The sequence below is a fragment of the Schistocerca americana genome, chromosome 6 (genome assembly GCF_021461395.2).
Source record: "Schistocerca americana isolate TAMUIC-IGC-003095 chromosome 6, iqSchAmer2.1, whole genome shotgun sequence".
NCBI classification, from domain to species: Eukaryota; Metazoa; Arthropoda; class Insecta; order Orthoptera; family Acrididae; genus Schistocerca; species Schistocerca americana.
Genome location: NC_060124.1, coordinates 82,358,883 through 82,374,182, shown reverse-complemented (window position 1 = coordinate 82,374,182; position 15,300 = coordinate 82,358,883). Strand labels below are relative to the sequence as shown.

The window sequence follows — 15,300 nt, the reverse complement described above, 5'->3', positions numbered from 1 at the left end:
CACATCGTAAGGTGGCCTGCGGACTGTAGACGTTGCGTAGATGTAGAAGTTAAATAAACTGCAGAATTCACAGTCCTGGTCACAATTTATTTCAACCGGTTCCGTTGTACAGCCGTCATAAAATCTTAGAAAGGCAAACACACCGAGTGCGCGTAGCCGTTACAATCCTCAGTTTCTAGGTATCTGCCCGACAGTACCTCTAAGTTTACATTTGTTACGTCCTCTGTGTCTGCAGTTACGTGTTACTCATAGACAATAGTCTTCATTTGATTTCCTAAACATTCCTGGAGGACACATTTCCCTTTCTACGTGAAGTAACGCCTTTTACATTTGTGTTCAGTGATTAGAAAGTCCAACGAAGCACCAAGAATGGATTAATTTCTCTCGAACAGCAAACCGAGTAAGATGGCGTATTGGTTAGCACACTGGACTCGTGTACAGGTGGTCGGAGGTTCAAATCACTGACCGGCCACACAGTTTAAGTTTTACATGAATCTTCTCACTCGCTTAATCGAGAATGCCGGGATGGTTCCTTTAAAAGACAAGGTCGGTTTCCTATCAGAGTCCGGTACCAATGAGCTCGTCGTCGAAGAGACGTTAAACCCTAATCTTCCCTCCTTCCTTCGTTTGAATAACAATTAAACACATACGTCAATAAAGTGTATGTATCCAGTTTGACGCACCGCGCTGTGTTATCGCGGTAATTCAGTTATGGTTGCTCTGTGGATGCTGGTTGAAATCCTGCAGGCGTAGAGGAAATTTATTGTTGAAATTTTAAAACCGTAGGATACTGTACCAAAATGAGACGCTATTGTGTGTTGAATCTGTGCTAAGGAATGGGAGAACAGATGTTGAGTTAAGCGCAGCCGTGACAGTATTAAAAGCTAAATGACGCAACAGAGGTGTGAACAATTTCCTCAAGTGTTCTCCATAAATAATACAGACGTTGCACCAAACTACAGGCACATTCGTCAGCTCTAAATCGCTGCAATCAAGCATGCTGCTGCCACAAAAATTTTCCAGTGTAGTACAAAATCTTTCCTGTGGGAGTTCCAGTCATTATTACTGTAACAACTATGCTTTCAGTGAAATTCGGAGAATTCCTAACTTTGTGGTGGCGAAACCATGTTTACTTTTGGGAATTCCGAACAAAAAGAAGGTATTTATCTGAAGATCACAAAAATATTCTGAGAGACAGTATCTACTGTACTGAAAGAGCCATTTGGAGTGCTTTACCGTGGGCTAAAGACAACTCGTAATTACATCTACATGGATACTCTGCAAATCACACTTAAGTACCTGGCAGGGGGTTCGTCGAGGCACCTTCAAAATAATTCTCGATTATTTCACTCTCGAACAGCACGCGGAAAAAACTAACACCCATATCTTTCCGTGCGAGCTCTGATTTCCCTTATTTTATTATGATGATCGTTTCTCCTATGTAGGTTGGCGTCAACAAAATAATTTCACATTCGGAAGAGGAAGTTGGTGATTGAAATTTCGTGAGAAGATTCAGCCGTAACAAAAAACGCCTTCGTTTTAATGGTGTCCACCCCAAACCCTGTATCAAGTCCGTGACAATTTCTTCCCTATTTCGCGGTAATACAAAACGTGCTGCTCTTCTTTGGACTTTCTCGATGTACTCTGTTAATCCTATCTGATAAGCATCGCAGATTGCGCAGCATTATTCCAAAAGAGGACGGGCAAGCGTAGTGTAGGCAGTCTCTTTAGTAGATCTGTTACATTTTCTAAGTGTTCTGCCAATAAAACGCAGTCTTTGGTTTGCCTTCCCCACAACATTTCTGTGTGTTCTTTACAATTTAAATTGTTCCTAATTGTAGTTCCTAGATATTTAGTTGAATTTACGGCCTTTAGATTACACTGATTTACCGTGCAGCCGACGTTTAACGGATTCCTTTTCCCACTCATGTGGATGACCTCACACTTTTCATTATTTAGGGTCAATTGCCAGGTATTATGCTCAATGAGCAATAAGGTAAACGTATTTCTCGGTCAAGTTTTTCTTTTATTCTTTATAAATGACAGCAATTTTATATACTGGAATTCATTCTCAGATTGGAAGACGAAATAATTTATAGCATAACGAGATATGTATTTTTTTCCCCTCTCTCCCTGGAAGTTTTGCAGCTGTGCAAACGTGTTACGTAGTTTATCTGAAATAGTCAAAGATAAAGTTAGCATGTTAAGAGCATCACTTGTTCAGTGTTGTCTGGAACAGAATGCAGAGACAGTCGTAGTTTTGTAATATTCATGTCAGGCCCTAATTTGGTTTGCTGGCATTGTCGGAAAGAGACCACGCTACCTGCTTTAAAAAAATATTTAGTACCAACTGTTACCTGCGACTGCGCTCCCATATCAGTACTTTTGTTATGATGAGGGATGGTGAGTAAGTAAGCTAGTTATTTATAAATAGATGTGTGTATAGTGATGTGGATGTGAATGTTTGTACTATAAACGCATGTAATGCCTTTATATAGGTACGTAATGAATGTGTCGCTTTTTGGCGTACGTCGAATCGTAGTTTAAAAAATATTAAAAACTACACGTTTTCTTTCTTAAAGACCATTGCATAATCTTGCCACAATTCTGTAGACAACATTTTTGGTGTTGCTTTCTTTTGCAAGTACCCAAAGATTTTGTGAATTCGATACACAGGAGTACACAACATAGAATTATCCATGAGAAACACTTGGTTTTTCTAATTGCACGCTCGCAACTTTGAGTGTTTGCCATTGAGTTTTATTCCAAAAGCAATTTTTAGGGGGTACTGCAATCTTTTTAAATTGAAAGGCAAATCCTTCGGTATAATTTGAACCAAAAATCTTTTCCCTTTACCTATGCCACAATTATAATAGCCCTAATAATATATCAGCCCAAGCATGTAATTTGTAGGTGTGAACAGTTACACAATCTGGCAGCGTCAAGATTTCACATGAAGAGGACCGGAAGACCAACCTTCAACCTGTTTATGAGATGGCACTCATGAGAATTTCAAAGTGTTAAGAAAGTCTATAGGGTATGAAGTGACTTGTTCAGCGTCATTAATTCTATCTACAGGCAATATTCTACAATATAGACTTTTCAAAATTATTAAATATCTTTTAAACTGACGAAGAAAGAAAATAAATAATTTCTGGTTCGGTACAGCGCAAATTTTATAATATTTGTACATTAAATAACGTCAGCTGCCCACATGTGTCAGTCTGTTACTTCTATGCTCTGTACGCACAAGCAGCGTCACTGATAATCATAATACAAAAAAAAATAATAATTTTGTGATTCTGTGTCTCATTTGGTAAAAACGGAACCCTTAAAGGATCAATTTGTTGTCCTAAAATTGTTAATTTGTAATTATATCACACGAGAAAAATGTTTTGTCATTTGTTACAGATTGTCTGTACGTCTCTTAAGACTTCTTTTTCTCAGGATCAGGTAAACATAACAAGTTCGTATTTATATCATACACTAAGGTCAACAACTCATTAGCGGTGTAATTAACAATTTTCGGATTTTTCGTTCACTTGTACATTGGAACATTGCGTCTTGCCAAATTTCATCATTCCAGGTGGATAACAAGTACCCTGTGGGTAATAATGTGTGAGTTTGCGAGCATCAAAATATGCGACTTAATTGCAGTTGCTAGTTATCATATCATGTTAATATAACCCCATAATTAACCAAATAAATGAAAAATTACAATAGCAAATGCGAAATTATACAAAATGCACACTTAGAACTTAAAATTAAAGCATTTTCGAAAGTCTTGGAATTCCCAGGACCTTTAACTAGCCAGTATCGATATAAATAACCGGCAAAAGTCGTCGACATTCTTGATTTCCGGGATAGATGACCTGTCTGTATACAAAATGAAGACCGAGCGAGGTTGCGCAGTGGTTAGCACACTGGACCCGCATTCAGGAGGACGACGGTTCAATCTCGCGTCCGGCCATCCTGATTTAGGTTTTTCGTGATTTCCGTAAATTGTTTCAGCAAATATCGAATGGTTCCTCTGACAAGGCACGGCCGACTTCTTTCTCGATCCTTCCCTAATCCGATGAGACCGATGTTCTCGCTGTTTGGTTTCTTCCCCCAAATCAACCCAACCCCATAACGAAGATTGTACGAAACCCAAAGTGCGCAAGTCCTATTAGTACTTATCCGGATTTTTTAAACATGGTTTACGTCCACTGATGTCAAAATAATGGTTCCATTCTCTACTTCACCGTCTTATGGGCCTATTCATTTATTTATTTAGTTTCTAAAGTAGTCCAAGTTCTTCGTCAGATTTCAATCTATTCCCGTATCAAATTTCGTCAAATCACTTCATACGTTTGGTCACGAAAACGTATCAGATAGGGTTACTTCGCGTTTATAATATTAGCATGGATTGATCATAAGTCTGTGATCCTTAGCAGGATGGGTTAATAGCACAGAAAGAGATCAAGCGAAGGACGGCGAGTTTCCTCACGGGATCGTTTAGGCGCCGCGAGTAGAACAAAGTCCAGTGGCAGAGGCTTCAACAGAGGATATGTACATCCCGCAGAGGTTCCCTGTTGGCATTCAAAGAGCTTGCGCTCCGGGAACAGACGGGCGACACATTACGTCCTTCTGTGTAAGTCTCGTGAAGCGATCACGTGGAGGAAATCAGAGACATTGAAGGTCATACGAAAATTTATCGAGAATCGGTCCTTCCACGAACATTCGCGTATGGAGAGGTAAAGGACGTACCGATGGTAGTAAAAGTACCTTCTGCCACTCACCATAAGGTGGTTTGCAGAGTACAAAAAGGAGAGGGGCTGAATACCGGATCACGTACGCATAAGAGGCAATGAACGCGCTGGCCAGGTTGCTAAGCAGGTGCAACAACACGCACCTACCGTAATACCTGTCTCGCACTGAGATGAATACGGGACTGTGCTAGCCAAAAGCGCCTACCTCATACCCAATTGTTTCTTAATTCTGGTGTTAAACGGCAAGAAATTGTCCCCATCAGAAGCTTAACAGAAGTCCACACGGTTGCCAACAAAGTGAAACATCTGTTGATGATAATTATCTCTTCAAATTACTTTACTGTTGAAGATGACATCCTGCATTATTTGTTGGAGCATGTGAAACATAAGAAACATAATGAGAGAGCACTATATGAAGGATTCAAAATTGTGAATTGTACCTCGCTCCGATTCCTTGAACTAACAAGCAAAACGACGCAAGTAAATACAGTCGTAATTCATTAGACTTCGTACAACGGATCTTGAATGATAATTTATTAATTTTAAAGAATTCAGTCTGGGATCACACGAATATTATAACTGCAAGTTTCGACTTATTACATAGTCACCACGAGATGATGTGTTTAAAAAGAAGGAAAAGGGAGACAGTAATCCATTAGAAAACTAAATAACAAATCAAACTAACTTCTACACACAACTATACGTTCATAGTGCGGCTTGGGGGTCTAGTGGTGAAGTGTGAGTCTGGAGACCGCGAGGTCGGGGGATCGAATTTATAAGTCTGTCTTTACGCTGGCCTTCATCTTCCAATGATGTGAAGATATGTCTGGAACACTACGTGGCTCGTATTGCGCGTTAAACTATTTCCCTGGTACGGTAGATTAGATTAGGGGCACGTAATTCGTCGAAGAGGCGTCCAGTTGAAAGAATTCGCAAATGGGCGGCTCAATAACTCTCTTGAAGGGCGCAGTCATGCCATATGAATCTGCTTTCCTATAATCTTGACTACATTACATACCACCTCGTCGTTTGAACAGGCTCAGAGAGCCAACCGCAGTGCAAGCATAATTACGCTCTGATCGTTTGAACTGAGCCGTAGTAGCATCAAGTTGCTGATTCATAGATCACAGATGTAACATTAAAATATTGACAGTATAAAACTAATTGTGAGAGAAAGTTTTCTAGAATCGAAAACTAGTGAAAAGGCTTAGTTACCGCTGTAGATACGCCAGACGTGCCGTAGAAGATTTAGGGCCCGATGATAGCCCTATCAGATTCTAAACAGAATTTGAAAAAGGAAAAAAGAAAAACGTGTAGACCCAGAAGAAGGCCGCTGCAACGGTGGCCGAAACGTTGGTTTTCCTCCAGCAGCAGTAGTTTTGTACATTATGACGCGGTACCATACCCAGAAAACTTTTATGTCGACTGACTCTGGCCGCGGAAGCAAAAAAATGGTTCAAATGGCTCTGACCACTATGGGACTTAACTTCTGAGGCAATCAGTTCCCTAGAACTTAGAACTACTTAAACCTAACTAACCTAAGGACATCACACACATCCATGCCCGATGCAGGATTCGAACCTGCGACCGTAGCGGTCGCGCGGTTCCAGACTGTAGCGCCTAGAACCGCTCGGCCACCACGGCCGGCTCTGGCCGCGGAAGCCTACGCAGTTATAAAAGTCCGGATTGTCTTCATGCAAGACAAATGATGCGAATAAAACTGTATGTAGAAAGAGAATTCAGCGACAATAAATCACTGCGTTTTGAAGACTTAGTATTAATTGTCTTTTCTTAAGCGCCAATCGTTTGTTTTATTAACTACGCTGTCTTATTCTTTCTGTTGGTGCCCGACTGTTCACATGTAAGTTAATAGTAATGGCATCTGATTCTCAGTTTGAAAACGTCTATTAAAAAAAAAATTTCGTTTATCGACCGTTTTAAAAATTGGGACCGGGTTGCTTAGTGGCTAAATACTTTTGTGTACCAGTCGTGCGCTATCGTTAAACTTTTTCTTATTTATCACAAAGAACCTGCATTCTTACGAAACGAACTGCGATTGTGCCGTATTTTAATTAGGCGTATCACTTTATGATATGAAAATTTCAATAACTTAAGCGGCCAGTTGCCACTATACAATGACGGGAGTCAACATTGCACATTGCTCTGATTGAAGTAACAGCTCGAAAAGGAACCTTTATTCTTTAAAATCATTTGAAGTAACTTTTGTTCATAGTTTCCTTTTTTTAAATTATCAGGTGCATCGTTTTTGAAGTGTGACTTCTCTGGGCTTCGACTTGTAAATACACAACTTCACGTAACTTTTTTTCATTCTTAACAGTCGTAAATATGAGAGATCAATTTTCAAGTCAAAATAAAATATAGAGGAGAAAGTACTCTTCAACAACAACGCTAATTATCGATATTTGCTCAATATCAGCGGTCTCAGCTGTTGCACAACACCACTGACAGTAATGTCTATGTCATTCATCCTTGCACCCATAAACCACAAATTAATTTTGACTCACCTTCCCGGTTCAAGTCGTGAAGGGCACTGCACGAAGTCACTCAAAACGGAATAAATGACATAGAAAGCAGCTATCGTTTCTACAACGGCGTATTTTCATTATCGCTAGTTATAAGGCTCTTCTGTTTGGCGTTACCTCTTCCAGTCCTACGCGTCACGCAACCACACCTCAAAATAGCTAGCGATGTTATTAGTACTTATTGTGCAAAATATGAGAATTAATGCGACTTTAATTAGCCTAACATTGTTGAAGAATAGATTTACGTCTTTATTCTCTATCTTATTTAATATAATTACGTACGAATTTAGTTTCTACATCTACATACATACTCCGCAATCCACCATACGGTGCGTGGCGGAGGGTACCTCGTACCACAACTAGCATCTTCCCTCCCTGTTTCACTCCCGAACAGAAGGAGGGAAAAATGACTGCCCATATGCCTCTGTACGAGCCCTAATCTCTCTTATCTTACCTTTGTAGTCTTTCCGCGAAATATAAGTTGGCGACAGTAAAATTGTACTGCAGTCAGCCACAAATGCTGGTTCTCTAAATTTTCTCAGTAGTGATTCACGAAAAGAACGCCTCCTTTCCTCTAGAGACTCCCACCCGAGTTCCTGAAGCATTTCCGTAACACTCGCGTGATGATCAAACCTACCAGTAACAAATCTAGCAGCCCGCCTCTGAATTGCTTCTATGTCCTCCCTCAATCCGACCTGATAGGGATCCCAAACGCTCGAGCAGTACTCAAGAATAGGTCGTATTAGTGTTTTATAAGCGGTCTCCTTTACAGATGAACCACATCTTCCAAAAATTCTACCAATGAACCGAAGACTACTATCTGCCCTCCCCACAACTGCCATTACATGCTTGTCCCACTTCATATCGCTCTGCAATGTTACACCCAAATATTTAATCGACGTGACTGTGTCAAGCGCTACACTACTAATGGAGTATTCAAACATTACAGGATTCTTTTTCCTATTCATCTGCATTAATTTACATTTATCTATATTTAGAGTTAGCTGCCATTCTTTACACCAATCACAAATCCTGTCCAAGTCACATTGTCTCCTCCTACAGTCACTCAACGACGACACCTTCCCGCACACCACAGCATCGTCAGCAAACAGCCGCACATTGCTATCCACCCTATCCAAAAGATCATTTAGGCCGGCCGCGGTGGTCTCGCGGTTCTAGGCGCGCAGTCCGGAACCGCGCGACTGCTACGATCGCAGGTTCGAATCCTGCCTCGGGCATGGATGTGTGTGATGTCCTTAGGTTAGTTAGGTTTAAGTAGTTCTAAGTTCTAGGGGACTGATGGCCACAGCTGTTAAGTCCCATAGTGCTCAGAGCCATTTGAACCATTTTTGAAAGATCATTTATGTAGATAGAAAACAACAGCGGACCTACCACACTTCCTTGGGGCAATCCAGATGATATCCTCACCTCCGATGAACACTCACCATTGAGGACAACGTACTGGGTTCTATTACTTAAGAAGTCTTCGAGCCACTCACATGTTTGGAAAGCAGTCCCATATGCTCGTACCTTAGTTAGGAGTCTGCAGTGGGGCACCGAGTCAAACGCTTTCCGGAAGTCAAGGAATATGGCATCCGTCTGATATCCTTCATCCATGGTTCGCAAGATATCATGTGAAAAAAGGGCGTTTCATGCATTAATCTACCTTACGATCCTACGTCCTGCAGTGATCTGATGATAGCTTCGTTAAAACGTGAGTGCGAGTCGCGCGGTGCGCTGTGTTCGGTGCGCGGGGCGTGAGCTGACCCAGGTGTGGTGACCCGAACGGGTAATCGCCTGAGGCACGGCTTCGTTGATGGTTGTGTCTGTATTGCGAATTTTTCGTAGCAAATTCATTATGGCTTAGACTCAACGATTTGATATTGTTGTTTCGATATTACCCACGTTACCTGTGTATCTTACTTGTGTTTAAATTTCATACTTTATCATTTTGAGATACATTACGTTTTTATTTCATTTACTTAGCGGTCCCTTGACGCGACGACGCTTGAATCAAAATATCACTAATTATATTAAACTTAAAGGGGCAATACATATCCTTTTTTAAATTTTTAGATGTCTCTTGTGTCGGGGTTTTCTTCAATTTTTAATTTAAGTTATATTTTATGCTTTTTAAACTTTGTATTTTACTTGTAGACACGGTACGATCGACACACTGTGCTCATACACAAATACTTTCGGGGGCCAAACACGAAATTGTGACGTCCGTTCTTTCTCACTTACGCTATTTACGTGTTTCTTTCTTTAATTAACACACATATTAACTGACTATGTTTTGGTATATATTTAGATAATTTAGGTAACAAAATGGTTCAAATGGCTCTGAGCACTATGGGACTTAACAACAGAGGTTATCAGTCCCCTTGAACTTAGAACTACTTAAACCTAAGGACATCACACAAATCGATGCCCGAGGCAGGATTCGAACCTGCGACCGCAGCAGTCGCATGGTTCCGGACTGAAGCGCCTAGAATCGCTCGGCCGCCGCGGCCGGCAAGTTACGTAACAAGTAATAAGCAGTGGCGATAATTCTAAATAAAGTCGGAAGAAAGTAGGCTGCCATTGCGTTCTCCTGTAATAGGTTACCTAAACTATCAGTGCAAAATCAATACTGAATTGTAGACCTCAAAAAGAACTACAAAGAAGTCTGCGAGAGCATATGTTGATCTTGGAGTCACAATGTCCCTTTTTCTCTTTTGTACGAGCTGAAACGGGCGACTTCAAAAAATATATATCAATGTTGCTCTAGCGTAAAAAATAAACATATGTTCTCGCGGACTTACATTTGGATTTTAGATGTTTTTAAGCTCTACTACGTCACTTGATGTAGGTCTTCCATATTACGTGGGGTATAAAAAGAGAGACCGCTGGCGGAAAACTTTTTTACTTAATTTCGCTGATGAAATTTAAAACGTGGAACAGACATTTTTGGAGCATAGCTAAGAACCATCCCGATTAAACCAGTTTTCAAATTAAAAAAAAAAAAAAGCTGGATTAACAAAGAACCTTTCGTTTGGGGCTGCGATGCCGCAGACAGATACGCAGATACACATGTTTACGAGGGACATATCATAAATAATACACGGGTTGGTACTACTGTGAATTGTTTGACGCAACAACAATGAAAATTACGTCAGATGTAGTTGCGAGATTGAGGAAGAAGCGCGTGTTTCTTCGTTTTGTTCTATAACATAAAGTTGAAGAGTAGGTCTCGGGTACTGTGACTGTTGAAGATCAGAGGTCATACGAGATCAAAATCTTACGCATCAAAAACCCGACAGAATTCACAATGCATTAAGCGAAGTTTGTGGTGAGTTTACAGTGGACCATAGTGCAGTTTCACGTTGGGTTAATTGTTTTCGTGGTGGTCGAACGAGCATAGCCGATAATCCAATTCCTGCAAGGCCAAAAACATCAGCAGATGATGTGTGAAACTTGTGGCTGATGCTCTTGGAGGTGTACGCTGTGCGACTTGTGAGGAACTCTGAAGTCACGGGAATTCCTCCAACGTCAGTATTCCGTATTCTGACAAATGATTTGAGGAAGAGAGAAATTTCTGCAAGATGGTTCCAACATTGAGTGCCGAAGGGAAGCGGAAACGTCTGCACACTGCAACGTTACTCAACGATTCGACACTGCAGGTCAAGGTTTGTAGTGTCGAATTGTCACTACTGATGAAACGTGGATTAGAGACTTTCAATCGGCTTTGAGATCACAGTCCGATGAGGGGAGATGCGCTCAATCAAAGCTCAAGCAAATGATGGTGCTTATGATCACCAAGGGATCATCATGACAAATAGAGTCCCGTGTGGAACTAGTGTTGCAGCAGCGTATTATCGTAACTTCATGCAAAATGTAAGCAGAAAAGTACACAAAACGAGACCTCAGTTGCCGGCCGCGGTGGCCGTGCGGTTCTGGCGCTGCAGTCCGGAACCGCGGGACCGCTACGGTCGCAGGTTCGAATCCTGCCTCGGGCATGGGTGTGTGTCATGTCCTTAGGTTAGTTAGGTTTAAGTAGTTCTGAGTTCTAGGGGACTTATGACCTAAGATGTTGAGTCCCCTAGTGCTCAGAGCAATTTGAACCATTTTTTGCGACCTCAGTTGCTCGAGGCTGCGGCATTCTCCACGATAATGATTGGCCGCATCTCAGCACTGTCGTAGCCCAAAAACTGCGCGAATAAGAATGGGAAGTGTTGCCGCATCCTTCCTACAGCACAGAAAAGAGCACACTAGACTTCGATTTGTTCCCGAAGTTGAAAAACCTATGTGTGGACGTCGTATCTATCTCTGGAAGAGCTTTGTACCACATTTGCCCGAGCCATTCAACAGAATTCAGAATTTTGGAACACGTATTATGTTCGAGTATAATGACTTTTCTGGAGACTAGAAATCTACTTTGTAGGAATCAGCATGGTTTTCGAAAAAGACGGTCGTGTGAAACACAGCTCGTGCTATTCGTCCACGAGACTCAGAGGGCCATAGACACGGGTTGCCAGGTAGATGCCGTGTTTCTTGACTTCCGCAAGGCGTTCGATACAGTTCTCCACAGTCGTTTAACGAACAAAGTAAGAGCATATGGACTATCAGACCAATTGTGTGATTGGATTGAAGAGTTCCTAGGTAACAGAACGCAGCATGCCATTCTCAATGGAGAGGAGACTTCCGAAGTAAGAGTGATTTCAGGTGTGCCGCAGGGGAGTGTCGTAGGACCGTTGCTATTCACAATATACATAAATGACCTTGTGGATAACATCGGAAGTTCACTGAGGCTTTTTGCGGATGATGCTGTGGCATATCGAGAGGTTGTAACAATGGAAAATTGTACTGAAATGCAGGAGGATCTGCAACGAATTGACGCATTGTGCAGGGAATGGCAATTAAATCTCAATGTAGACAAGTGTAATGTGCTGCGAATACATAGAAAGAAGGACCCTTTATCATTTAGCTACAATATAGCAGGTCAGCAACTGGAAACAGTTAATTCCATAAATTATCTGGGAGTAGGCATTATGAGTGATTTAAAATGGAATGATCATATAAAGTTGATAGTCGGTAAAGCAGATGCCAGACTGAGATTCATTGGAAGAATCCTAAGGAAATGCAAACCGAAAACAAAGGAAGTAGGTTACAATACACTTGTTCGCCCACGCTTGAATATTGCTCACCAGTGTGGGATCCGTACCAGACTGGGTTGATAGAAGAGATAGAGGAAATCCAACGGAGAGCAGCGCGCTTCGTTACAGGATCATTTAGTAATCGCGAAAGCGTTGCGGAGATGATAGATAAACTGCAGTGGAAGACTTTGCAGAAGAGACGCTCAGTAGCTCGGTACGGGCTTTTTCAAATGGTTCAAATGGCTCTGAGCACTATGGGACTTAACATCTATGGTCATCAGTCCCCTAGAACTTAGAACTACTTAAACCTAACTAACCTAAGGACAGCACACAACACCCAGCCATCACGAGGCAGAGAAAATCGCTGACCCCGCCGGGAATCGAACCCGGGAACCCGGGAGTGGGAAGCGAGAACGCTACCGCACGACCACGAGATGAGGGCAGGTACCTGCTTTTGTTGAAGTTTCGAGAACATACCTTCACCGAGGAGTCAAGCAGTATATTGCTCCCTCCTACTATATCTCGCGAAGAGACCACGAGGACAAACCAGAGAGATTTTAGTTCTCTTTGGTTGTTCGCAGATGATGCTGTAATTCACCGTCTAGTAAGGTCATCCGAAGACCAGTATCAGTTGCAAAGCGATTTAGAAAAGATTGCTGTATGGTGTGGCAGGTGTCAGTTGACGCTAAATAACGAAAAGTGTAAGGTGATCCACATGAGTTAAAAAAAATCCGTTGGAATTCGATTACTCGATAAATAGTACAATTCTCAAGGCTGTCAATTGAACTAAGTACCTGGGTGTTAAAATTGCGAACAACTTCAGTTGGAAAGACCACATAGATAATATTGTGGGGAAGGCGAGCCAAAGGTTGCGTTTCATTGGCAGGACACTTAGAAGATGCAACAAGTCCACTAAAGAGACAGCTTACACTACACTCGTTCGTCCTCTGTTGGAATATTGCTGCGCGGTGTGGGATCCTTACCAGGTGGGATTGGCGGAGGACATCGAAAGGGTGCAAAAAAGGCAGCTCGTTTTGTATTATCACGTAATAGGGGAGAGAGTGTGGCAGATATGATACGCGAGTTGGGATGGCAGTCATTAAAGCAAAGACGTTTTTCGTCGCGGCGAGATCTATTTACGAAATTTCAGTCACCAACTTTCTCTTCCGAATGCAACTTACATAGGTAGGAATGATCATCAAAATAAAATAAGAGAAATCAGAGCTCGAACAGAAAGGTTAAGTGTTCGTTTTTCCCGCGCGCTGTTCGGGAGGGAATGGTAGAAAGATAGTATGACTGTGGTTCGATGAACCCTCTGCCGAGCACTTAAATGTGAATTGCAGAGTAATCATGTAGATGAAGATGTAGATTAGAGCTCACACAGAGGCATACCGACAATCTTTCTTTCCACGAACAATAGGAGACTGGAATAGAAGGGAGAACCGGGAGAGGTGCTTTGAGTACCTCCGCCATACATCGTCAGGTGGCTTGCGGAGTATGGATGTAGATGTAGATGAAAAAAAGTGGTGTTCTGGATGGAATAATAGAGATTTCGAGACATTGGGAGTCATAGAGAAGCAGAGACTATATTGAAGGACTGTAGAGAGAAATTATAAGAAAGTATAAGTATGAAAAAAGTAGTGGGCGTTATTTTACGGGATGTCCCTCGTGACTTATAACAGACCTCTGTTTGTGTCGGGAGTTTTAAACAGAAAGCCGTGCTGCGTGGGCGTAGCTGCTGTGCTACGCGCCGGAAGCGGCGCTGCGTGACAGAGCCGGCCGCTACTCGCTACTCACCGGAGCGGACGCCCGCGCTGCGCACGGAGAAGCACAGATCGTGGAACTCGATGTCGACGCGCGGCCGCTTCGCCATGCGCGTGAAGCGGCTCTCCTTGCGCACCAGAAGCGGCGGCAGCTTGCCGTCCTCCGTCATCACCATGCTGGCAGTCCGCGCTCGACTCCTGCCAGTCCCAACCCTCCTTCTTCCTGCTGCGCCTCTGACTGGCACGCGCGCACCCGGCACAGACGCAGCTACTGCATGCCTCGCTCGCAACAGCGGGTGAATTCGGCAGGGGGTTGCCAAGCAGTCTGCTGAGCCTACAGAGCTTCGCAGTGGGAGCCAAGCGCAAGAAGTGAACCGGAGGGCGCTGCCCGTTACGGTAGGCGGGGTCTGAACTGCACGCTCTGTGGACAACGGTGCCGTTCCTCCTGTCTGCCGCTGTCTCTAAGAAACACCGTCGAAGGTCTAACAGTTGTACCCTATAGTGAGCTGTCGCTGCAAAGTAGCTACGTCAAAATTCCATTTACTACTGTAGAGGCTAATTTCTTCGTCACAATCAGTCGTACTTTATAGGACGAAACCTTCATAGACAAGGGGCGAAGGTTTTAAAGGAAATTTACAAATTTTTATCTCGTTTCACACGGAAGTTGACAAGCCGATATAGTTTGCTGTGGGATGTACAGGGGAAACAGCTACACACTGAACTGAAATAGATGCTATAGTCTCTGTTATACTACGTCGCGTGTGCGTACTACTTCCTGTCACTTCCTCAATACTGCTACAACCAAGTTTGCTACAGTTTAGTGATCTTGCAAAAAGTTCAATTTTCGATAGCTTGTGGGTACGGTAAATCGCCGACTGCGGCGTGCGGGTCCCGGGTTCGTGGTGGCGCCGGTGCGGCTGGCAGCTGTGTTGGACGGGCGCCCGCGATGCGCTCCACACGGCGACTGGAGGGCGCAGCCTCGCGGCCGCTGCAGCCGCAGACCCTCTGGAGGAGGTGGGGAGGGGGTGGAGGAGGGGGGGGGGAGTGGGTGCACACGCGCGTGCCGCTCTTCTGCAGCGCCTCACCTGGCGGCTACTCGCGGACCCGG

General features: G+C 43.0%; 1 protein-coding gene across 1 annotated transcript in view; it reads right to left on the bottom strand.

The window, feature by feature from the left end:
- LOC124619567 (ATP-binding cassette subfamily G member 4-like) overlaps window positions 1-15,076 on the bottom strand; it is a 323,941-nt gene extending 308,865 nt beyond the window's left edge. Inside the window, exon 1 of the mRNA XM_047146057.1 lies at window positions 14,227-15,076. Coding sequence (XP_047002013.1) covers window positions 14,227-14,368 — 142 coding nt within the window. The 5' untranslated portion in view covers window positions 14,369-15,076. The remainder of the gene's footprint in view (window positions 1-14,226) is intronic.
- Window positions 15,077-15,300: the final 224 nt, after the last annotated feature.